This window comes from Trichomycterus rosablanca, chromosome 5 (assembly GCF_030014385.1).
Source record: "Trichomycterus rosablanca isolate fTriRos1 chromosome 5, fTriRos1.hap1, whole genome shotgun sequence".
Lineage (NCBI taxonomy): Eukaryota > Metazoa > Chordata > Actinopteri > Siluriformes > Trichomycteridae > Trichomycterus > Trichomycterus rosablanca.
Window position 1 is genome coordinate 41,108,514 of NC_085992.1, and position 20,216 is coordinate 41,128,729.

General features: G+C 39.4%; 2 protein-coding genes across 4 annotated transcripts in view; one reads left to right on the top strand and one right to left on the bottom strand.

Moving 5' to 3' along the window:
- rassf4a (Ras association domain family member 4a) overlaps nucleotides 1-20,216 on the top strand; it is a 60,554-nt gene that overhangs the window by 25,880 nt on the left and 14,458 nt on the right. The window lies entirely within an intron of this gene.
- si:ch73-6k14.2 (protein DEPP) lies at nucleotides 17,287-18,172 on the bottom strand. The gene is made up of 2 exons (XM_062995213.1): nucleotides 18,087-18,172; nucleotides 17,287-17,967 (listed from the first exon to the last, which is right to left on the bottom strand). Exon 2 carries the CDS (start codon nucleotides 17,963-17,965, stop codon nucleotides 17,558-17,560), a length of 408 nt encoding a protein of 135 aa, XP_062851283.1. The 5' UTR covers nucleotides 17,966-17,967; nucleotides 18,087-18,172; the 3' UTR covers nucleotides 17,287-17,557.

The following is a 20,216-nucleotide window of genomic DNA, read 5'->3' on the forward strand; positions in this document are numbered from 1 at the left end:
ATTAAGACGGCCGGAGCGTTAGTAGGGAGCAGAAAATGACACGATTAGAATGATGTCGGATAATATATATATATATATATATATATACAGTATATACAGTATACAGTGTATCACAAAAGTGAGTACACCCCTCACATTTCTGCAGATATTTAAGTATATCTTTTCATGGGACAACACTGACAAAATGACACTTTGACACAATGAAAAGTAGTCTGTGTGCAGCTTATATAACAGTGTAAATTTATTCTTCCCTCAAAATAACTCAATATACAGCCATTAATGTCTAAACCACCGGCAACAAAAGTGAGTACACCCCTTAGTGAAAGTTCCTGAAGTGTCAATATTTTGTGTGGCCACCATTATTTCCCAGAACTGCCTTAACTCTCCTGGGCATGGAGTTTACCAGAGCTTCACAGGTTGCCACTGGAATGCTTTTCCACTCCTCCATGACGACATCACGGAGCTTGCGGATATTCGAGACTTTGCGCTCCTCCACCTTCCGCTTGAGGATGCCCCAAAGATGTTCTATTGGGTTTAGGTCTGGAGACATGCTTGGCCAGTCCATCACCTTTACCCTCAGCCTCTTCAATAAAGCAGTGGTCGTCTTAGAGGTGTGTTTGGGGTCATTATCATGCTGGAACACTGCCCTGCGACCCAGTTTCCAGAGGGAGGGGATCATGCTATGCTTCAGTATTTCACAGTACATATTGGAGTTCATGTGTCCCTCAATGAAATGTAACTCCCCAACACCTGCTGCACTCATGCAGCCCCAGACCATGGCATTCCCACCACCATGCTTGACTGTAGGCATGACACACTTATCTTTGTACTCCTCACCTGATTGCCGCCACACATGCTTGAGACCATCTGAACCAAACAAATTAATCTTGGTCTCATCAGACCATAGGACATGGTTCCAGTAATCCATGTCCTTTGTTGACATGTCTTCAGCAAACTGTTTGCGGGCTTTCTTGTGTAGAGACTTCAGAAGAGGCTTCCTTCTGGGGTGACAGCCATGCAGACCAATTTGATGTAGTGTGCGGCGTATGGTCTGAGCACTGACAGGCTGACCCCCGACCTTTTCAATCTCTGCAGCAATGCTGACAGCACTCCTGCGCCTATCTTTCAAAGACAGCAGTTGGATGTGACGCTGAGCACGTGCACTCAGCTTCTTTGGACGACCAACGCGAGGTCTGTTCTGAGTGGACCCTGCTCTTTTAAAACGCTGGATGATCTTGGCCACTGTGCTGCAGCTCAGTTTTAGGGTGTTGGCAATCTTCTTGTAGCCTTGGCCATCTTCATGTAGCGCAACAATTCGTCTTTTAAGATCCTCAGAGAGTTCTTTGCCATGAGGTGCCATGTTGGAACTTTCAGTGACCAGTATGAGAGAGTGTGAGAGCTGTACTACTAAATTGAACACACCTGCTCCCTATGCACACCTGAGACCTAGTAACACTAACAAATCACATGACATTTTGGAGGGAAAATGACAAGCAGTGCTCAATTTGGACATTTAGGGGTGTAGTCTCTTAGGGGTGTACTCACTTTTGTTGCCGGTGGTTTAGACATTAATGGCTGTATATTGAGTTATTTTGAGGGAAGAATAAATTTACACTGTTATATAAGCTGCACACAGACTACTTTTCATTGTGTCAAAGTGTCATTTTGTCAGTGTTGTCCCATGAAAAGATATACTTAAATATCTGCAGAAATGTGAGGGGTGTACTCACTTTTGTGATACACTGTATATACAGGTCCTTCTCAAAAAATTAGCATATTGTGATAAAGTTCATTATTTTCCATAATGTAATGATAAAAATTAAACTTTCATATATTTTAGATTCATTGCACACCAACTGAAATATTTCAGGTCTTTTATTGTTTTAATACTGATGATTTTGGCATACAGCTCATGAAAACCCATCTCAAACCCTATCTCAAAAAATTAGCATATCATGAAAAGGTTCTCTAAACGAGCTATTAACCTAATCATCTGAATCAACGAATTAACTCTAAACACCTGCAAAAGATTCCTGAGGCTTTTAAAAACTCCCAGCCTGGTTCATTACTCAAAACTGCATTCATGGGTAAGACTGCCGACCTGACTGCTGTCCAGAAGGCCATCATTGACACCCTCAAGCAAGAGGGTAAGACACAGAAAGAAATTTCTGAACGAATAGGCTGTTCCCAGAGTGCTGTATCAAGGCACCTCAGTGGGAAGTCTGTGGGAAGGAAAAAGTGTGGCAGAAAACGCTGCACAACGAGAAGAGGTGACCGGACCCTGAGGAAGATTGTGGAGAAGGGCCGATTCCAGACCTTGGGGGACCTGCGGAAGCAGTGGACTGAGTCTGGAGTAGAAACATCCAGAGCCACCGTGCACAGGCGTGTGCAGGAAATGGGCTACAGGTGCCGCATTCCCCAGGTCAAGCCACTTTTGAACCAGAAACAGCGGCAGAAGCGCCTGACCTGGGCTACAGAGAAGCAGCACTGGACTGTTGCTCAGTGGTCCAAAGTACTGTTTTCGGAAATCAAGGTGCCAGAGTCTGGAGGAAGACTGGGGAGAAGGAAATGCCAAAATGCCTGAAGTCCAGTGTCAAGTACCCACAGTCAGTGATGGTCTGGGGTGCCATGTCAGCTGCTGGTGTTGGTCCACTGTGTTTTATCAAGGGCAGGGTCAATGCAGCTAGCTATCAGGAGATTTTGGAGCACTTCATGCTTCCATCTGCTGAAAAGCTTTATGGAGATGAAGATTTCATTTTTCAGCACGACCTGGCACCTGCTCACAGTGCCAAAACCACTGGTGAATGGTTTACTGACCATGGTATTACTGTGCTCAATTGGCCTGCCAACTCTCCTGACCTGAACCCCATAGAGAATCTGTGGGATATTGTAAAGAGAAAGTTGAGAGACACAAGACCCAACACTCTGGATGAGCTTAAGGCCGCTATCGAAGCATCCTGGGCCTCCATAGCACCTCAGCAGTGCCACAGGCTGATTGCCTCCATGCCACGCCGCATTGAAGCAGTCATTTCTGCAAAAGGATTCCCGACCAAGTATCGAGTGCATAACTGAACATAATTATTTGAAGGTTGACTTTTTTTGTATTAAAAACACTTTTCTTTTATTGGTCGGATGAAATATGCTAATTTTTTGAGATAGGAATTTTGGGTTTTCATGAGCTGTATGCCAAAATCATCAGTATTAAAACAATAAAAGACCTGAAATATTTCAGTTGGTGTGCAATGAATCTAAAATATATGAAAGTTTAATTTTTATCATTACATTATGGAAAATAATGAACTTTATCACAATATGCTAATTTTTTGAGAAGGACCTGTATATATATATATATATATATATATATATATATATACAGTATATATATATATATATATATATATACAGTATATACCTATATATATATATATATATATATATATATATATATATATATATATATATATATATATATAATTATATGTAATTATATGTAATATATGTAATTGTCACGCATAACTAATGTTTCTGACTTTTGTTGTCCACAAGTCATTTCTTGTGAGTCACGAGTCGAGTCTGAGTCATTTGAAACGAGTCCGAGTCGAGTCTGAAGTCGCTGTGTGTGCGACTCGAGTCCCCATCTCTGCCTTATATTGCCTACAAAGTGCACTATTTAGAGTGAATAAGCTATTTTGGTGTAGCTTGTCATGCAAGGATGCAGTAGGATGGCATTTGGTCAAACTTAAAAGTCAAAACCATAAAAACAACGATAAGCTTGTAGAATTATGATTTATTTGTATTGTTAAAGCCAAAGTAGCACAATTTATTTATACAGTTTTGTCAGACTTTGTCAGATTAGTGCAAATCTGTTATTATAACACGTGTTTAATTTAGAGTATACATGGGATGGGATGGGATACAGATTATCCCACATACACTACATGGTTTTAGTTAAACATTTCAAACCTAAACATAAGCATTAATACAACAACTGGCCCCCTATTTGCAGCTTTATCAGTCATCACTATGCTGGAATGGATTTCCACTTGACTGTCAGTACCAGCATGTCCAGTAGATATCTCATCATTGATGTCAGCTCATCATCTTTAGTTTAGCCCCTGACAGACTGCAGTGATGTATTATCCTGTTTATTTCTTCTCTATCTAAGATATAAATGATGTTTCCCACTCAGATCCCACCATCTGTAAGTGCAAGAAACTCTGGAGTAGTTCTGGGCATCCACCTTTGATTTTCTCATGTTGCTAACCCGACCCGAACCTGCAAGTTCCTGCTTAAAAAAAACTGACACACGCCCCCTCCGATACGTGCTCAGTACAGACTGCATTTTTCACCTGCACAAGTCAAGTTCTTATATACCGATCAGCACTTTGCACGGAGAGCCACACCCTGATCAGAATTGTTCCTCAGCCCTGTGCAGGCGCCATCAATCAGCCAGCAGGGGTCATAATTGCACCAGTTATGAGGACCCATGATCCGTCTTGCCCCTAACCCTATGAACAACAGCCAATTATTGTTCATGCAGCTACCCAGTCCAGCCAGGTGGCAGAGCTGAGTTTCGATATGATGTATTTGAAAACCTAGCTCTGGTGTGCTAGCGTATTTTACCACTGCGCCTCCTGAGCTGCCACCATCATCCTATTGTTAAACAGTTACTGTACATGTACTGACACTGCTACATGATTCACTATGGCAAACCTGACTGATGCCACAGATGATAAAAACTTTACATAATTAATAAGATAAAAAATTCTGCCCTATACCAAACAATTGTGAAGGAGGATGTCTGGTAATTAGTCTGTAATCTGAAAATTAAGTTTAATTGGGTTATAAAAAAAAGACAATAATTTGAAGCAGGTCTAAGTTATAATGGTTCAAAAAACTTAATAATGCTTAAGTCAGGACTTTGACAAGGCTGCTCCAAAACCCTCATTCAGATGCTGTAAAAGAACTGTAGACAGAAAATAGAAAGTAAAACATTTCTAAAATTGTATTATATACATCCCCAAATCAGAAAAAGTTGGGACATTATGGAAAATGCAAATAAAATAAAAATGCAGTGTTCCTTACATTTACTTTGTTTTTTATTTGATTGCAGACAGTTTGAACCCAAGATATTTCATGTTTTGTCTGCTTAATGTTATTTCATTTGTTAATAAACCTCCATTCCTGCATTTCATGTCTGCAATGCATTCCAAACAAAGTTGGGACGAGGGCAATTTAGGGCTAGTAATGAGGTGCAAAAACCAAACAGGTGATGTTAATAGGTGATTGTAATCATGTTTTGGTACAAAAGCAGTCTTTGATGAGCAAAGATGATCAGAGGATCTCCAGTTTGTCAACAAATGTGTGATCGTGTGTGTGATCGAATGATAATCGTTTAAAAACAATGAACCTCAAAGAAAGATTGGAAGGGATTTGCATATTTCTCCCTCTACAGAGCATAATATCATTAGATGGAGGATTTTCAGTGCGTAAAGGTCAAGGGCGCAAGCTTAAGCTCAACGCCCATGATCTTCGATCCCTCAGACAGCACTGCATCAAGAACCGCCTCTCAACAATAGCTGATATAACCACATGGGTGAGGGATTACTCTGGCAAACCTTTGTCAAGCACTACAATACAGAGTTACATGCACAAATGCCACTTAAAACTTTACTGTGCAAAAAAGAAGCCTTATGTTAACCATGTCCAGAAGCAGCGTCGACGGACCATCACACAGTGGAAAGGTGTATTGTGGTCAGATGACTAAGCATTCCAGGTCTTGACTCAATGCCAAAACGTCTTAAGTGTGGTGAAAAGGAATGGCAACAAAGTGGTAAATGCTTTACTGTGCCAACTTTTTTTGGAATGTGTTGCAGGCCTGAAATGCAGGAATGGATGTTTATTATTAAATGAAATGAAGTTGACCTGACAAAACATGACATATCTCAGGTTCATCCTGTCTGCAATGAAATAAAAGTCAAAGTAAATGTAAGAAACTCTGTATTTTTATTTTTATTATTTGCATTTTCCATGCTGTCCCAACTTTTTCTGATTTGGGGTTGTAATAGACAACATTGCTAAAATCTTTTAGGTGTTTTATGATATACATTTGAAGATAAATTGTTTATAATTTGGCCACAGTAGAGCCGTCAATTTCTCAATTATTTTCTTTTGCAATAAACTTGAAACAGCAAACTGGGTGTGTGCAGCTTTGTGAGCTTTGCCAGTATGGAACCTGATTTTTTTTTAAACATCATCTTGTGTGTTCTGCGTATAGTACAATAATAATGCTAAACAATCTCAGACCATTTTCCTTAATCATTAGTCCAATTAATAACAACCAAAAATATATATTTTCATCATACAATGTCTTATAGTGGTGCATTTTACTGGTGGTTTTCCTAGACTGGTGTGTGGCTGCTTGGTCAGGGAGACTCAAGCTGCAAAGCTCTGAATAAACAGTTTATGTATTAACATTGCTACATGAGTCAGTATGACACATATGAAAGGCCAGTCATATTAATAGGATTTACACTTGCTCACAATTGTGGAACTTCCCCAGCATGTAGAGCACTTTCAAGTGTGACAAATTAGTTTTTAATGTAAAAACACCAGTGATTTAATTGAGTGGTTTTCCACTGACCCTGACCCCATGCAGCTTAATTTTAATGATCGTAAGTTCAATAAACTCACGATGAGCATAAACAACATGATTATGGTTGAACCTTATTCACTAACAGCCATAAAATAATAAAACATGTAATCTCATGCAAAATGTTTGTTGTGGTGATAAAATTAGAGGTTCTAAATGCAACATGTCATGAGCAGGATGTGAGTTAACGTTCATAATTAGGGTCATGAGAAGGGATCTGTATTTTCAGGCAAGCTCAGACAGAATCTGCTGCAGTATTTTTGCCCCAACTTGAAGACTGTGTGTGAGAGAGAGAGAGTGAGAGATTTTTATGCAATAACTGTTATGCTGGGGTGGCAGGGTGGTGCAGTGGGTAGCAATGTCACCTCACAGCAAAAAGGTCTTGGGTTTGATTCCAAATCGGAGTGGTCTGGGTCCTTTCTCCCTCTGTATGTGTTGGGTTTTTTTTTCCAGATGCTATGATTTCCTCCCACAGATCTAAAGACATACAGTCAGGCCAATTTGAGCTACTTCACTTTGCACTATATGTTGTCTGAATTAAACATTTAGCTTCAATATGCCAAACTATGATTGATTACATTTTTATTTTACTACTTTTATTTCATTGCAGACAGGATAAATCTGAGATATTTCATGTTTTGTCTGCTCAACTTTATTTCATTTATTAATAATCATCCATTCCTGTATTTCAGGCCTGCAACACATTCCAAAAAAGTTGGGACAGTAAAGCCTTTACCACTTTGTAATGTTGCCATTTCTTTTCACCACACTTAAAAGACGTTTTGGCACCGAGGAGACCAAGTGATTTAGTGTTTCAGCTTTTATTTTGTCTTATTCTTCCTGCAAACAGGTCTTAAGATGTGCAACAGTACGGGGTCGTCACTGTCACATTTTACCTATCAAAATTCTCCACACATTCTCTATTGGGGACAGGTCAGGACTGCATGGAGGCCAGTCCAGTACCTGTACCCTCTTCTTCTGCAGCCATGCCTTTGTAATGTGTGCAGCCTTTGTAATGAGGGATTGAAGCTTAAGCTTGCGCCCTTGACCTTTACGCACTGAAATTCCTCCTGCTTCCTTGAATCGTTTAATGATATTATGCACTGTAGATGGAGAAATATGCAAATCCCTTCTAATCTTTCTTTGGGGTACAATGTTTTTAAACATTTCAATATTTCCTCCCAACTTTTTTTGGAATGTGTTGCAGGCCTGAAATGCAGGAATGGAGGTACTGTATATTAACAAATGAAATGAAGTTAAGCTGACAAAACATGAAATATATTGAGTTTAAACTGTCTGCAATCAAATAGAAGTCAAAGTAAATGTAAGGAACACTGCATTTTTATTTTATTTGCATTTTCTATACTGTCCCAACTTTTTCTGATTGGGGGTTGTAATACAGAGTCAGATTATCATAACTTATAGTTTCATAGTTTTAGCCTGTATTAGGGGAAACCAGTAGCTATAAACAGACAAAATGAATCATTTGGCCTCTCTTCATTTGGCGGTATCTTCCTAAAGTTATGAGTTGATTAGTTGCTGTGATTTCTAATACCAAGTTCAGCCTCACTTTGTACCTGTACAAATGGTTCTGCATTCTGTTTTTCTTTAGGGAATAGATTTAGACATGCAGCTAAGGAGACATAGAAAACCCATCTTTTCAAAACCATCCCCATGAAATTCATAAAATACAGGTTTTCCTGTCTTTTGTAAGGAAAAAAGATAAAGGGGATGAAGGATGGAAGCTGGCATGATCTGAATCCAAGTAAAAAATTAGTAGAAGGTCATTTTGTACTAAAACTGAGTTTTATGGTGACTCTGAAAAAGCTGATATCAATGTCTGCATTATTATTATTTTTTTAAATGCATTTATTACATTTAACAGAAGGGAAAATAATTTAACAGGCATCTTTCCAGTCAGTCAAATTAAACATTATACACAATTTAGGCATGCACTTATACACCGATTAGCCATAACATTAAAACCACCTACTTGTTTCTACACTCTTTGTCCATTTTATCAGCTCCACTTACCATATAGAAGCACTTTGTTTCTCTGCATGCTTTGTTGCTGTTCTTCTATGGACAGGAACCCCACAGGACCACTACAGAGTAGGTATTACTTGGGTGTCATTCTCAGCACTGCAGTGACACTGACATGTTGGTGGTGTGTTAGTGTGTGTTGTGCTGGTATGAGCGGATAAGACACAGCAGCTCTGCTGGAGTTTTTAAACACCTCACTGTCACTGCTGGACTGAGAATAGTCCACCAACCAAAAATATCCAGCCAACAGCACCCCGTGGGCATCATCCTGTGACCACTGATGAAGGTCTAGAAGATGACCAACTCAAACAGCAGCAATAGATGAGCGATCGTCTCTGACTTTTCACCTTTACAAGGTGGACCATGTAGGTAGGAGTGTCTAATAGAGTGGACAGTGAGTGGACATGGTATTTAAAAACTTCAGCAGCTCTGCTGTGTCTGATCCACTCATACCAGCACAACACACACTAACACACCACCACCATGTCAGTGTCACTGCAGTGCTGAGAATCATCCACCACCTAAATAATACCTGCTCTGTGGTGGTCCTGTGGGGGTCCTGACCATTGAAGAACAGGGTGAAAGCAGGTTAAAAAATATGTAGAGAAACAGATGGACTACAGTCAGTAATTATAGACCTACAAAGTTCTCCTATATGGTAAGTGAAGCTGATGGAAATGGAAAGTGAGTGAAACAAGAAGGTGGTTTTAATGTTAAGGCTAATCAGTGTATATAAACATACAGTGGTGGGGGTTCAGGTGTTTCAGCCACACCCATTGCTCACGGTTGCATAAAATAATTTTTTAGGAAAAATCATTGTTTTTTTGCATAATGGTGAATTCTGTACTTTGTAGTTTTACATCATTTAAAATAACCTGCTTTTTTAATGTTTTAAATTTTAGAATGCATAGTTTTGTAACTAGTGCTTATTTCACCTTAGTAGCACTCACTCTATTGTTATTATTGTTATTATTATGTTGAACATGCTGTTAATTTGGTAAAACCTGGTTTCATTGCCAGCCTCGTTACCACCTACAGCAGTATCAATACCTTTACAATTGCTAAACTGTACTCAATGTGGTGGCAGTTGCCTCACAGCAAAAGGTTCTGGGTGTGATTCCCAGTGAAGCAGTCCAGGTCCTTTCTGCGTGGTTTGCATGTTCTCCATGTTTCTGTGAGGGTTTCCCCCTGGAGATCTGGTTCCTCCTACAGTCCATTGACATGCAAGTGAGGTGAATTGGAGATACAAAATTCCAGTGACTGTGTTTGACATTTAAAAAACCTGAACTGATGAATCATGTGAATCATGAATGTAACCAAAGTGTAAAACAGGATGTTAATATCCTAATAAACAAATAAATACATAAATAAAGAGATCCTTAATGTAATAACTATTTGCACTATAGTTTGCAACAATGACTGCAGCCTAGCAATTTTAATATTTATCTTTTATATTGCTATTTGCGCCTCTTGGTCCACTCTTCATCATGAACAAGGAGTAAAATACTATAGGGCTTGAATTAACTACAGTGGGACACCATAGAAGAAAACTAATCTATTAAACAGTAAGTTCACTCACTCACTTTCTTAACCGCTTCTCCAATTAGGGTTGTGGGGGGGGGGTGCTGGAGCCTGTCCCATCTTTTCAATGGGCACAAGGCACACAGTAACACCCTGGACGGGGCGCCAGTCCATCGCAGGGCAGACACACATACACACACACACACGCCTTGCCTTGCCTATAGGGCAATTTAGTGTCTCCAATTAACCGGACTGTATGTTTTTGGACTGTGGGAGGAAACCGGAGCTCCCGGAGGAAACCCACACAGACACGGGGAGAACATGCAAACTCCGCACATAAAGTTTCCCAGACCGCCCCGCCTGGGGATCGAACCCAGGACCTTCTTGCTGTGAGGCGACAGTGCTATCCACCGTGCCACCCAACAGTTAGTTCAACCACAAAATTATTACCAAAATTGTTACGCAATTGTTTAAATTTCTTTATAGGTGTGTACCTAAACATAACTTTTTATATTGCGGAATACAATATATACCACTATATACATTATATATTGTATATAATGATAATAATTGTGTTTTATTGTTTGTTTGAACTGATATTTCATGCTTGAAGTAGCTTTGACAAACGAGGTTTTTCCTAAGCAGTGGATGCGTGAACTTTATATTTTACATTTGTATTTCAGTCCACTAGGTGGCATTAGTACACTAAAGCTATTCGACAGTGTAATGTACAGAATTGAATAGAATTGACTTTATTGTCCACGTTCGTCTTTGGTCACTCATCAGTCCATTAGAACATTCACTGCATGTAACACATGAAAAACATGCACTGCGTTTGGTAAAAATGACATAAATAATATTGGTTGACCTTGGCATCCTATTCCGCTTGCCGAATTGTAAGCCAGGTACACTGTAAACATAGCATGCACACTACAATAGAATACAGTGGTACCTTGAAACTCAACGTCAATTGGTTCCGAGACTGGCGTTGAGTTTAAAAGGCGTTGAGTTTTAAGGGATTTTTTTTCCATAAGGATGTATGGGAAACCTGTTAATGTGTTCCATGGTCCCATGGGACTGCATATATTTTAGGCTTACGTAAAATAATGGGGATGTTTTTGACACTTATACACTGAAAATACCACAAATACAATATCAAACACTGAAATACAATTAAAAACGGTTAAAATCAATAATAATAAAAAACAATAAAACCTGCACTTTACCTTTATTTCTTAATTGCTTCCTTATACTTCTTAATCGTGGAGATGCTGGAATCTGATATGATCTTGGAATACCGTATTTCGGTAAAGACACATTCACATGAGAAGCGGCACATTAGCTTTTGCGCTGCTTTTTAACAATAAGCGATTTAGACTCTCTTGAAAAAAGCTGATTCTTGCAATTTCTCAGAACCCTGAGCTGTAACACAAGTTTAAAAGTGAAACAGAAAAATCCAGATAAACTCAGATACATGTGGAAGGTTTAGACTGGATTTGATAGTTATTCCATACAAATGCAGACTCGTCTCATATGCACACTTTGATGACGTTTTACTGCACCACTCAAGCCAAGCGCTGAACAAAGTGGCTGGTTATTGTTCATTTGAAATTAAATAAATATTTTTTATAAAATATTTTTAAAAAAATAAAGTGAACAAGTTGAGTTTAAGGAAAATGTTGATTTTAAGGGTACACATTTCTCGACGAAAGGCGTTGAGTTACAAGGTACCTCTGTATATTTAATTTGATTATAAACTGATTTTAAATAGTATGTTATGCATATTGCACACGACTATCCTAAAGTCTTGATCTTTCAATCAAAAAAAGCCCTTTTCGCCACTCAGGTGGCACTGCGGTAAAGTACGCTAGCACACCAGAGTTGGGGTTTCGAATACATCGTATCGAATCTCAGCTCTGCCTTCCGACTGGGCTGGGCGGCAGCATGAACAACAATTGGCTGTTGTTCATAGGGTTAGAGGGTAAGAAAGTTGGATCATAGGTCCTCATAACTGGTGCAACTGCAACTGAATTTGATTCAGAATGGTTATTATTGCCAATTTTACCCATCAGTCAACACTTAAACACCCATGATGACAAAGTGAAAATACTTTTTTTAAGTATTTTCAAAATGACGTATGAAATCTCTTATTTACAAACTATTCTAATCTTTTTTTCAAAAGAACTTTAGAATCTGTAGAAGCTCATTTGACAACAATTACAGCGACAGTCTTCTTGGATATGCCTTTACAAGCTCTACATTGTCAGTTCAGGCATTTTATCCCTTTATTCTCTGCAAATCCTCCTAAACTCTGCCAGATTTAATGCCCTGCCTCTGTTAATTATGATCTGTTCTTCAGGTTCTATCCACAGATGTTTGATGAGATGAACATTTGGGCTTTGGCTGGGCCCCTCAGGGACATTTAGAGACTTGCTTTAAAGCCAGTGTTGTTTTGGCTGTGTGTTTGGAGTCATTGTCATGTTAAACTGTGAACTGCTGCCAACTTCAGAATGGTTCAAGGTTGTGCCAAGCTTCTTTCTTTTTTAAAATTACAGAGGCTGCTGTGGTTCTGGAAACACTCAAAGCCTCAGATATTGTTTATAGTCCTGCCATAACCTATTCTTTGCCAACATGTAAAAACATGTGAGATCCACAAACACTTTCTTGAACATGGCTTGCTTTTTCTTTTCTGCCAGTATAGTGTAAATTGTGACACTTGAGACCAGGTGTGTCTTTCCAAACAACGCCCAATCCAATCTTATTTACTTTTGTATCACTTTGTCATTATGATTATGAGTAATTAATTACAGATTGATGAGTAAAATGGCTGTTATATCAGTTTAGAATCAGATTCACAATGCAAACCGCCAGTGGCGGCTCCTGCCAAATCTCTCAGGGGGGGCAATTGTTGCGATGATGGCCAAGGTGACCCGTTTAATGGGTAAATTAAAGCTTAAATAATTAACATCTTAAGTCATCTGTCAGTTTGTCCTCACAAATAATTTTGAACATGGAGAGAGACCAGCTTTACCATTAATCATAAAATGAAGTAAAGCCTTCACACTAACACTTTAATTCAGTCTTCATCAGCATTTTATTTTAGGTGCAGCAGATCCTGAGGTAATGGTAGTCATGTTTACGTGATCGCTAGCTGCTCCAATTAGGGTTGCCAACTTTCAGAACTAGAAATAAGGAACACCCTGGGCTGACGGGCTGGCGGAAGGCATAGGGTGGGGGGTGGTATGGCGGGTGTTTACCTGAGCGGTGGGGGGGTGGGGGGGTAGGTGGTTAGGGTTGCACCTATAAAAAATATAACGGGTCTTACACAGTCATAGGAACATTATCAAAATGTTTTATTTAGGCTGTTTAACATTTATTATTTTAATTTTTTACAACATTTTTACATAATCCATCTTCACACTGACATACAGCCCCGGTTCTGGACAGCTTTGCTTAGGGGGCAGTGCCAGCCCTGCTTGTGTTACTTTAGTTTCGCACTAAGCCGGATTCAAACCTAGGGTGGAAAAATACGAGCGACGCGCTCCGCCCACTGAGCTACTCAAACATTGAAGTAATAACAGGTTGTTACGCTGATATGCCTGCGCACACACGGCGTTACTAAGACTAAAAGTGCACACTACTCAATAACCAAATAATAACCAAACGCTTTCTAATTCCCACGGTAGCAGCAGTTTCCTTCTGTTCATACATATCTCAGTCTAATCTGCAGCATTTCTCTCCCATTGATAAAAATACGGAACACCACGTTTAGTTTGCAAATAAGGAACGATTACGTGTGACGCAAGTACGTAAGTGCGTGCCCCCCCAGAACTCATTCAAAATGCATTGCAGTGCCTGCAGTTCGAAAAAAAGAGCTTTAACATGAGTCAATGAGAGCAATCTGGGGCGATTTTCAGTCAGACTGAAGTTGCCCCAAAAGGGGTGGTACTGTACGAAACACAACTCAATGCTGATTGGACTACGATATTCAAAGACAAGACAGACAGTCACAGCTAGTTTAACACTGATTGAATGTGGTGCGTCACCCGATCGCCCTAAGGAATGAGCCGCCCCTGCAAGCCGCTCAGGTGACGCAGCGGTACAACACGCTAGCACACCAGAGCTTGGATTTCGAAAACATCATATTGAATCTCAGCTCTGCAATCCGGCTGGACTGGGCGGCCACGTAAACAACGATTTGGGGGAAATTTCTGAGAAAAAGAGAAAAAAAAATTCACAATGCATTAAAGTATGGGAGATGCAATCTGATTCTAAATGTTGTTATATCTTACCCCCAGTGTTGACAAAAGCTTAAAGAGTTTTAGATATGTGATACCCTGAAAGAAATTCCAGAAGGAGCATTATTCACTCAACACACTCCCAGTTTATTATTACCTTACTAGTAGTCTAGGCACGAAAGCAGTGTTGTTTGTTTATTAAGATTTTAATGTCATGTTTCACAATTTGGTTATCAGGTTCTTGTATCTGCAACTTACACGTCTTTGTACTGTGGGATTAAACCCATGCAGACATGGGGAGAACATGCAAACTCCACACAGATAGGACCCAGACCACTTCCCCTGGGAATCCACCAGGACCTTCTTGCTGTGAGGTGACAGTGCTACCCACCAAGCCATCATACCTGTAATAGATTAACATAACCATACATTATCCATACTGCATAGGTTAGACAATATAATGCACTAGATGGTGTACATTTGTTTAGGGCTGCCGCGATTGGTTGATCTACTCGATGACGTCGACGCAGTCAATATTTTAAATCGATGCATCGTTTTTAAAACTATGTTTATAAATGATCCTTTTTAAATGCTACATCTCCATTCATATAACCATTCATATGATTTCCCTTAGCACTACTACTATGCGATGTTGCACGTCTATATTGTTTCATTAAGCTTCTTAATCACGAAATCTTGGAATACCGTATTTCTTAGCGAGTTCAGTTTAGGGCGCATTCACGTGAGAAGCAGCACATGCCGCGCACTTTTGCTGCTTTGGGCTCGCGATTTTTGTGGTTCCCGCGGCGCTCAAAGCACAAAAAGCTTCTCATGTGAATGCGCCTTAACACTTACCACATCGTTTACATCCCTTAGAATTTGAAGTAAGTTTTGAGTGAAGGTGTAGGTCAGAATCTGGGCTCATTGTGTCGTTACTGTACGTTGGACTTAATGAGACGTGCCTACCTCTAACTATTTCATTTCTGCTATAAGTTTAAGTACTTTCTGTGTACGGAATGCCATAAACACATGTTGCACTTTGTTTAATATGGAGCACTTGAGAATATGATAATATGGACATAAATAAAAGAAGCTTAAATGAGATTCTGAATTAAATATTTTTGGTGAAAAATTAATTGTTTAGATTAATCGACTAATCGTAAAATAGTCTATAGATTAATCAACAGAAAAATCATCGTTAGTAGCAGCCCTACATTTGTTCGTCTGTATAATTATATTACTTCTTTACATGTGAAATAACAGCTAAACATTTTCAAATTAAAATTTTATAATGTTAATATGTCTATAATATATTTTGTGCCATCAGACTGCATAACAATAGCAGAATACACAGGCTGTCCTCACACTGACAAGCCACGCAAAGATCCATTTCCCAGCACTTGACTCTACATCTCTAACTACACACATATGTATATATTTACATATAGAATATATAGTGTTTTATCATATAGTTTAATTGTCATACTGCTGTTTAATAGTATATATATATATATATATATATAGTATATACATGTATATTTAATAATATATATATTTATTTATTTATTTATTTTTATTCTACCCTTTTTTATTTACTCTATTTACTGTACTTACACTGTACTGGAGCTGCTGTAACACTCGAATTTCCCCCATGGGGATCAATAAAGGAATCTTATTGATCCCCATCTTATCTTATCTTAATATGTCTGTAAGTCATCTGGATAAGAAAATGGAAATGTAAATATATAAATATGCCACTAAACCAGTTATTACAGTTTTAAAAGGTAGTGTTTGTTAAGTTTGCAAAAAGCCAGTCCAGGCGTTTGGAAATGAGACGAGGCCTCGGGGTCCATGCCACCCTGACAGGGCCACATGTGGGCTTATAATCTTGATATATCTGTCCAAACATCCGAAGGGAGGCACGGTGGCTAAGTGGGCAGCACTGTCGTCTCACAGCAAGAAGGTCCTTTCTGTGTGGAGTTTGCATGTTCTCCACGTGTCCGTGTGGGTTTCCTCCCACAGTCCAAAGACATGCAAGTGAGGTGAATTGGAGATACTAAATTGTCCATGACTGTGTTCGATATAACCTTGAGAAGTGATGAACCTTGTGTAATGAGTAACTACCGTTCCTATCATAAATGTAACCAAAGTGTAAAACATGACGTTAAAATCCTAAAAAACAAACATCAGAATCTCTCAACGTCTTCAAAAGACGATTAAAAATCCACCTCTTTACTATACACTTAAGCTGAGACTGACATGTACTGTACTTACTAAACCTCTTATTCATTTCTTATTTCCCAAAAAGAGAAAAAAACATTGTTCTAACAAAGTTTCAGCAGATTTGTGTCCTTGGACTGTTGTCTACTTAAAGTAGAGTAGTAAATTTCTACTGTGAAAGCACTTCTGTAAGTCGCTCTGGAAAGGAGTGTCTGCTTAATGCCGAAAATGTAAATATAAATATATAAATATGTCAGCTAATTGGTTATGACAGTTATTAAAAGGTAGTGTTTGTTAATCCTTTAATAACATTTGCCTTTGTACCTCTTCATTATTTAAGGACTTCTTTAAATCAGTTTACCTCTCCCCCCCCCCCCCCCCCAGCATTAACCTCTTTTTCACTCTTAGTCAATGTTTGCCCAGTCTTGACATACTGTATGTGTTACAATTTAACCAGATGTGATACAAAGCTTTTTTCCAGACCAAGCCCGGAGGTCAACAACATTCCTCTCGCTTTTGATAATTTCCGAACAGTTTCGGTTTTGGATTGTTGTATTGGTTCACACTGAACAGGTTGAGACATTTCATAGTTTTTTATAGTTTTGTTACAACAAACAAGTTGCCAGCATTTTACACAACAGGGGTTAGATCTGTTTTGTTCAGTTTACATGAAACAATGTTTGTCTGAACTTACTAAAGCTTAATTTTACAGAATTACATCCAGGACTCAATAAATAACTAAAGTTTTTTAAATGGTCTGATTTTATTAGAAAAATAAAGTAAAAATTGGTCCAAGTGGGAACTTAAATACACAAATAAATTAGATTATTATTAAGTCCAGGTCTAAATGTCCTTTAATGTATCATCCCTTGGTGAAGATTTATTACAGTAACCTCAGAGCAGCTGGAGCACTGGCAGTTATGCTCAGTTCATCTTGAATTATAGGGAACTGTGTTTGTGCAAAAAGCCAGTCCAGTGGGTCTCTGTGGCTGCTGACGCTGTGTGAGAGTTCATCCATTCGTAGCACGGTGGTACGTGAGCGCTGGGTCCTGTACGAACAGTGTGAAGAGGAGCTGCTGCCCGAGTGTTTGTCCAGGGGTTTGGAAAAGAGACGAGGCCTCGGGGTCCGTGCCACCCTGACAGGGCCACACGTAGGCTGGGCCAGCTCTTTGATAGAGTCGACATAGTCCTCCAGAGACTGCGAGGAGCCTCCTGCCTGAGAAACATCCTCATGTGCCTCAGTTATTGTGGGCAGACGAGATATGGATAGGTGCAGTCTTCTGGGCTTCATTGCTGGAGAGAGAGCAGATAAATCTGAATGAGCTAACTTTGTATCTTTTAAATTGTTGGAAACAAGCAAAGCAAAGAACCAACTAAATACCAAACCTTCTCAAATTAATACCTGAACTTACCTTTTAAATGTTGTTTGAGATGATGTAGTCCTGATACTGCTTTATCCAGCTAGCTGCTGCTTGCTCTTGCTTGCTTCTGATTTGCGGATGACCTGCTAGAGACACAGGCACAGCCTTTTATACCACTGCTGTGTGTAAGCCAAGACTCACGGTACTAAATTTAGCCATGTACTGACCTTGCTCTCTGGAGGAAGTGTGTGTGTGCTAAGCTAAGCGGCTGAAGGAAGTGCTGGCGTGGCAGGTGACCACAGTTCAGTTCTGCAGCTGCCTTAATTGTTTATATTTCAGACACAATAAGACCCTGGGAGCACTTAGACCTCTACCTCGCAGGCATGTCCAGAGCTAGATTGCTGCCAGCAGCTCGTCAGCCACTTCACTCTGTATGAGTTGCAGGTCCTCAGGGATTCATTTAAGTGCAGCTCCACCGTAGTCATGTGTTTTATTGTTTATATGTGCAAGATGAGGTTAGACTGACAAATTGTACATTTACCTTTCACGTTTAAATAGGACTGTTATAAAAAAATGTCCATAGTCAAGTTTAAGAACATACTTTTTATTTTTTTATTTTATTTATTAGGATTTTAACATCCTAACATATGCATGTTTTATTCTACTTGCATAAAAATTGCTATACACTTGCTGTTCAATTTGCACAGTGTATTTAGTATGATCGATCTCCGGTGGTTAATGGACAACATTTAAACACAGTGGTGTGGACAGTAATAGCCCTGTTTCTGAAATATTTCTGTTTCTAAGCAAAGCATAACAATACACAAAAGAAACGTACATAAAAAAGTGTAGTAACATACATTTTGATACACGTAAGGAGCATTTAAATGTACAAGCGGCTTGTCTGTCTGCATGTTTGATTTACTACAAAAACAAAGCATTGCATTACGCAAAAGGGAACCTACATTAAAAACGAGCAGTGGGCCGCTCAGGTGGCGCAGTGGTAAAACACACGCTGTTCACCAGAGCTGAGATCTCGAATACATCGTATCGAATCTCAGCTCTGCCTTCCGCCTGGGCTGAGCAGCCACATGAACAACGATTGGCCTGTTGTTCAGATAGGGGCGGGATTAAGCCGGATGGGGACTCTCTCTCAGACTAGTGCGATTACGACCTCTGATGGCTAGTTGGTGGCGCCTGCACGGAGATGGGAAAGGAGTGCGGTAGAGGGTGTGGCTCTCCGTACACAGCGCTGTACTGCACTGCACTCGTCAAGTGTAGGTGATAAGATGTTCGATTGCTGTGCACGTATCAGAGGGGGCGTGGAGCAGCCTCGTCCTCCCCAGTCTGGAGCAGGGACCAGCATTAGTAAGAGGATGATTGACGGGCAGAAATTGGATGCTCTAAAGTGGGAGAAAATAGGGGTAAAAAAAAAAAACGAGTAGTAACATTCAATTTATATACCCATGAACTGCATTTAGATGTAGAAGTCAATGAAATTTGCCACAGCGAATCAACCATCTTCACATTTGATTTGCTACAGTTTTCATGCAGGATGCCCTACTTGATGCCCTCTTAAGTTCTACAGGTCAATCTACCTCCCCCATTTTCCCCCCAACATTAACCATTTTCACTCTGTCAAGTGGCTCAGTCAGAATTTTGCCCAGTCTTGACATACTGTACGTGTTACTGTTCATGCAAATGTCATGCAAAGTCTTTTTCAGAACAAGGCTGGAGGACAACGACATTCCTCCTGAATTTTTTTTTTAAACCTCTATTCCATTTTATATTGTTGTATTAGTTTACACCAAACCGGTTGAGACATTTGATAGTTTTGTTATACCTAAAGAAAAGTTGCTAGCAATTCAGTTTTTTCACACTACTTTAAATGTTTATCTGACCCTACAAAAGGTAAGGTCATATAAGTTCAGACTTATTAGAATTGGATACAGACCCAATAAATAAGTAGAAAATGTAAAATCTTCTGATAATTATTAGATCAAGATAAAATGTTTCAAGTGGAAACTTTAATACACAAGTAAACTAGGCTTCTATTAAGTACAGGTCCTTAAATGTATCATGCCTGTAAAGATTTATTAGAGTAACCTCAGAGCAACTGGAGCACTGGTAGTTTTGTGCAGTTCATCTTGAAGTACAAGAAACTGTGTTTGTGCAAAAATG

What these genes read in the sequence shown, in the direction of transcription:
- si:ch73-6k14.2 (XM_062995213.1), bottom strand. Translation starts at nt 17,965, where the DNA reads ATGAAGCCCAGAAGACTGCACCTATCCATATCTCGTCTGCCCACAATA.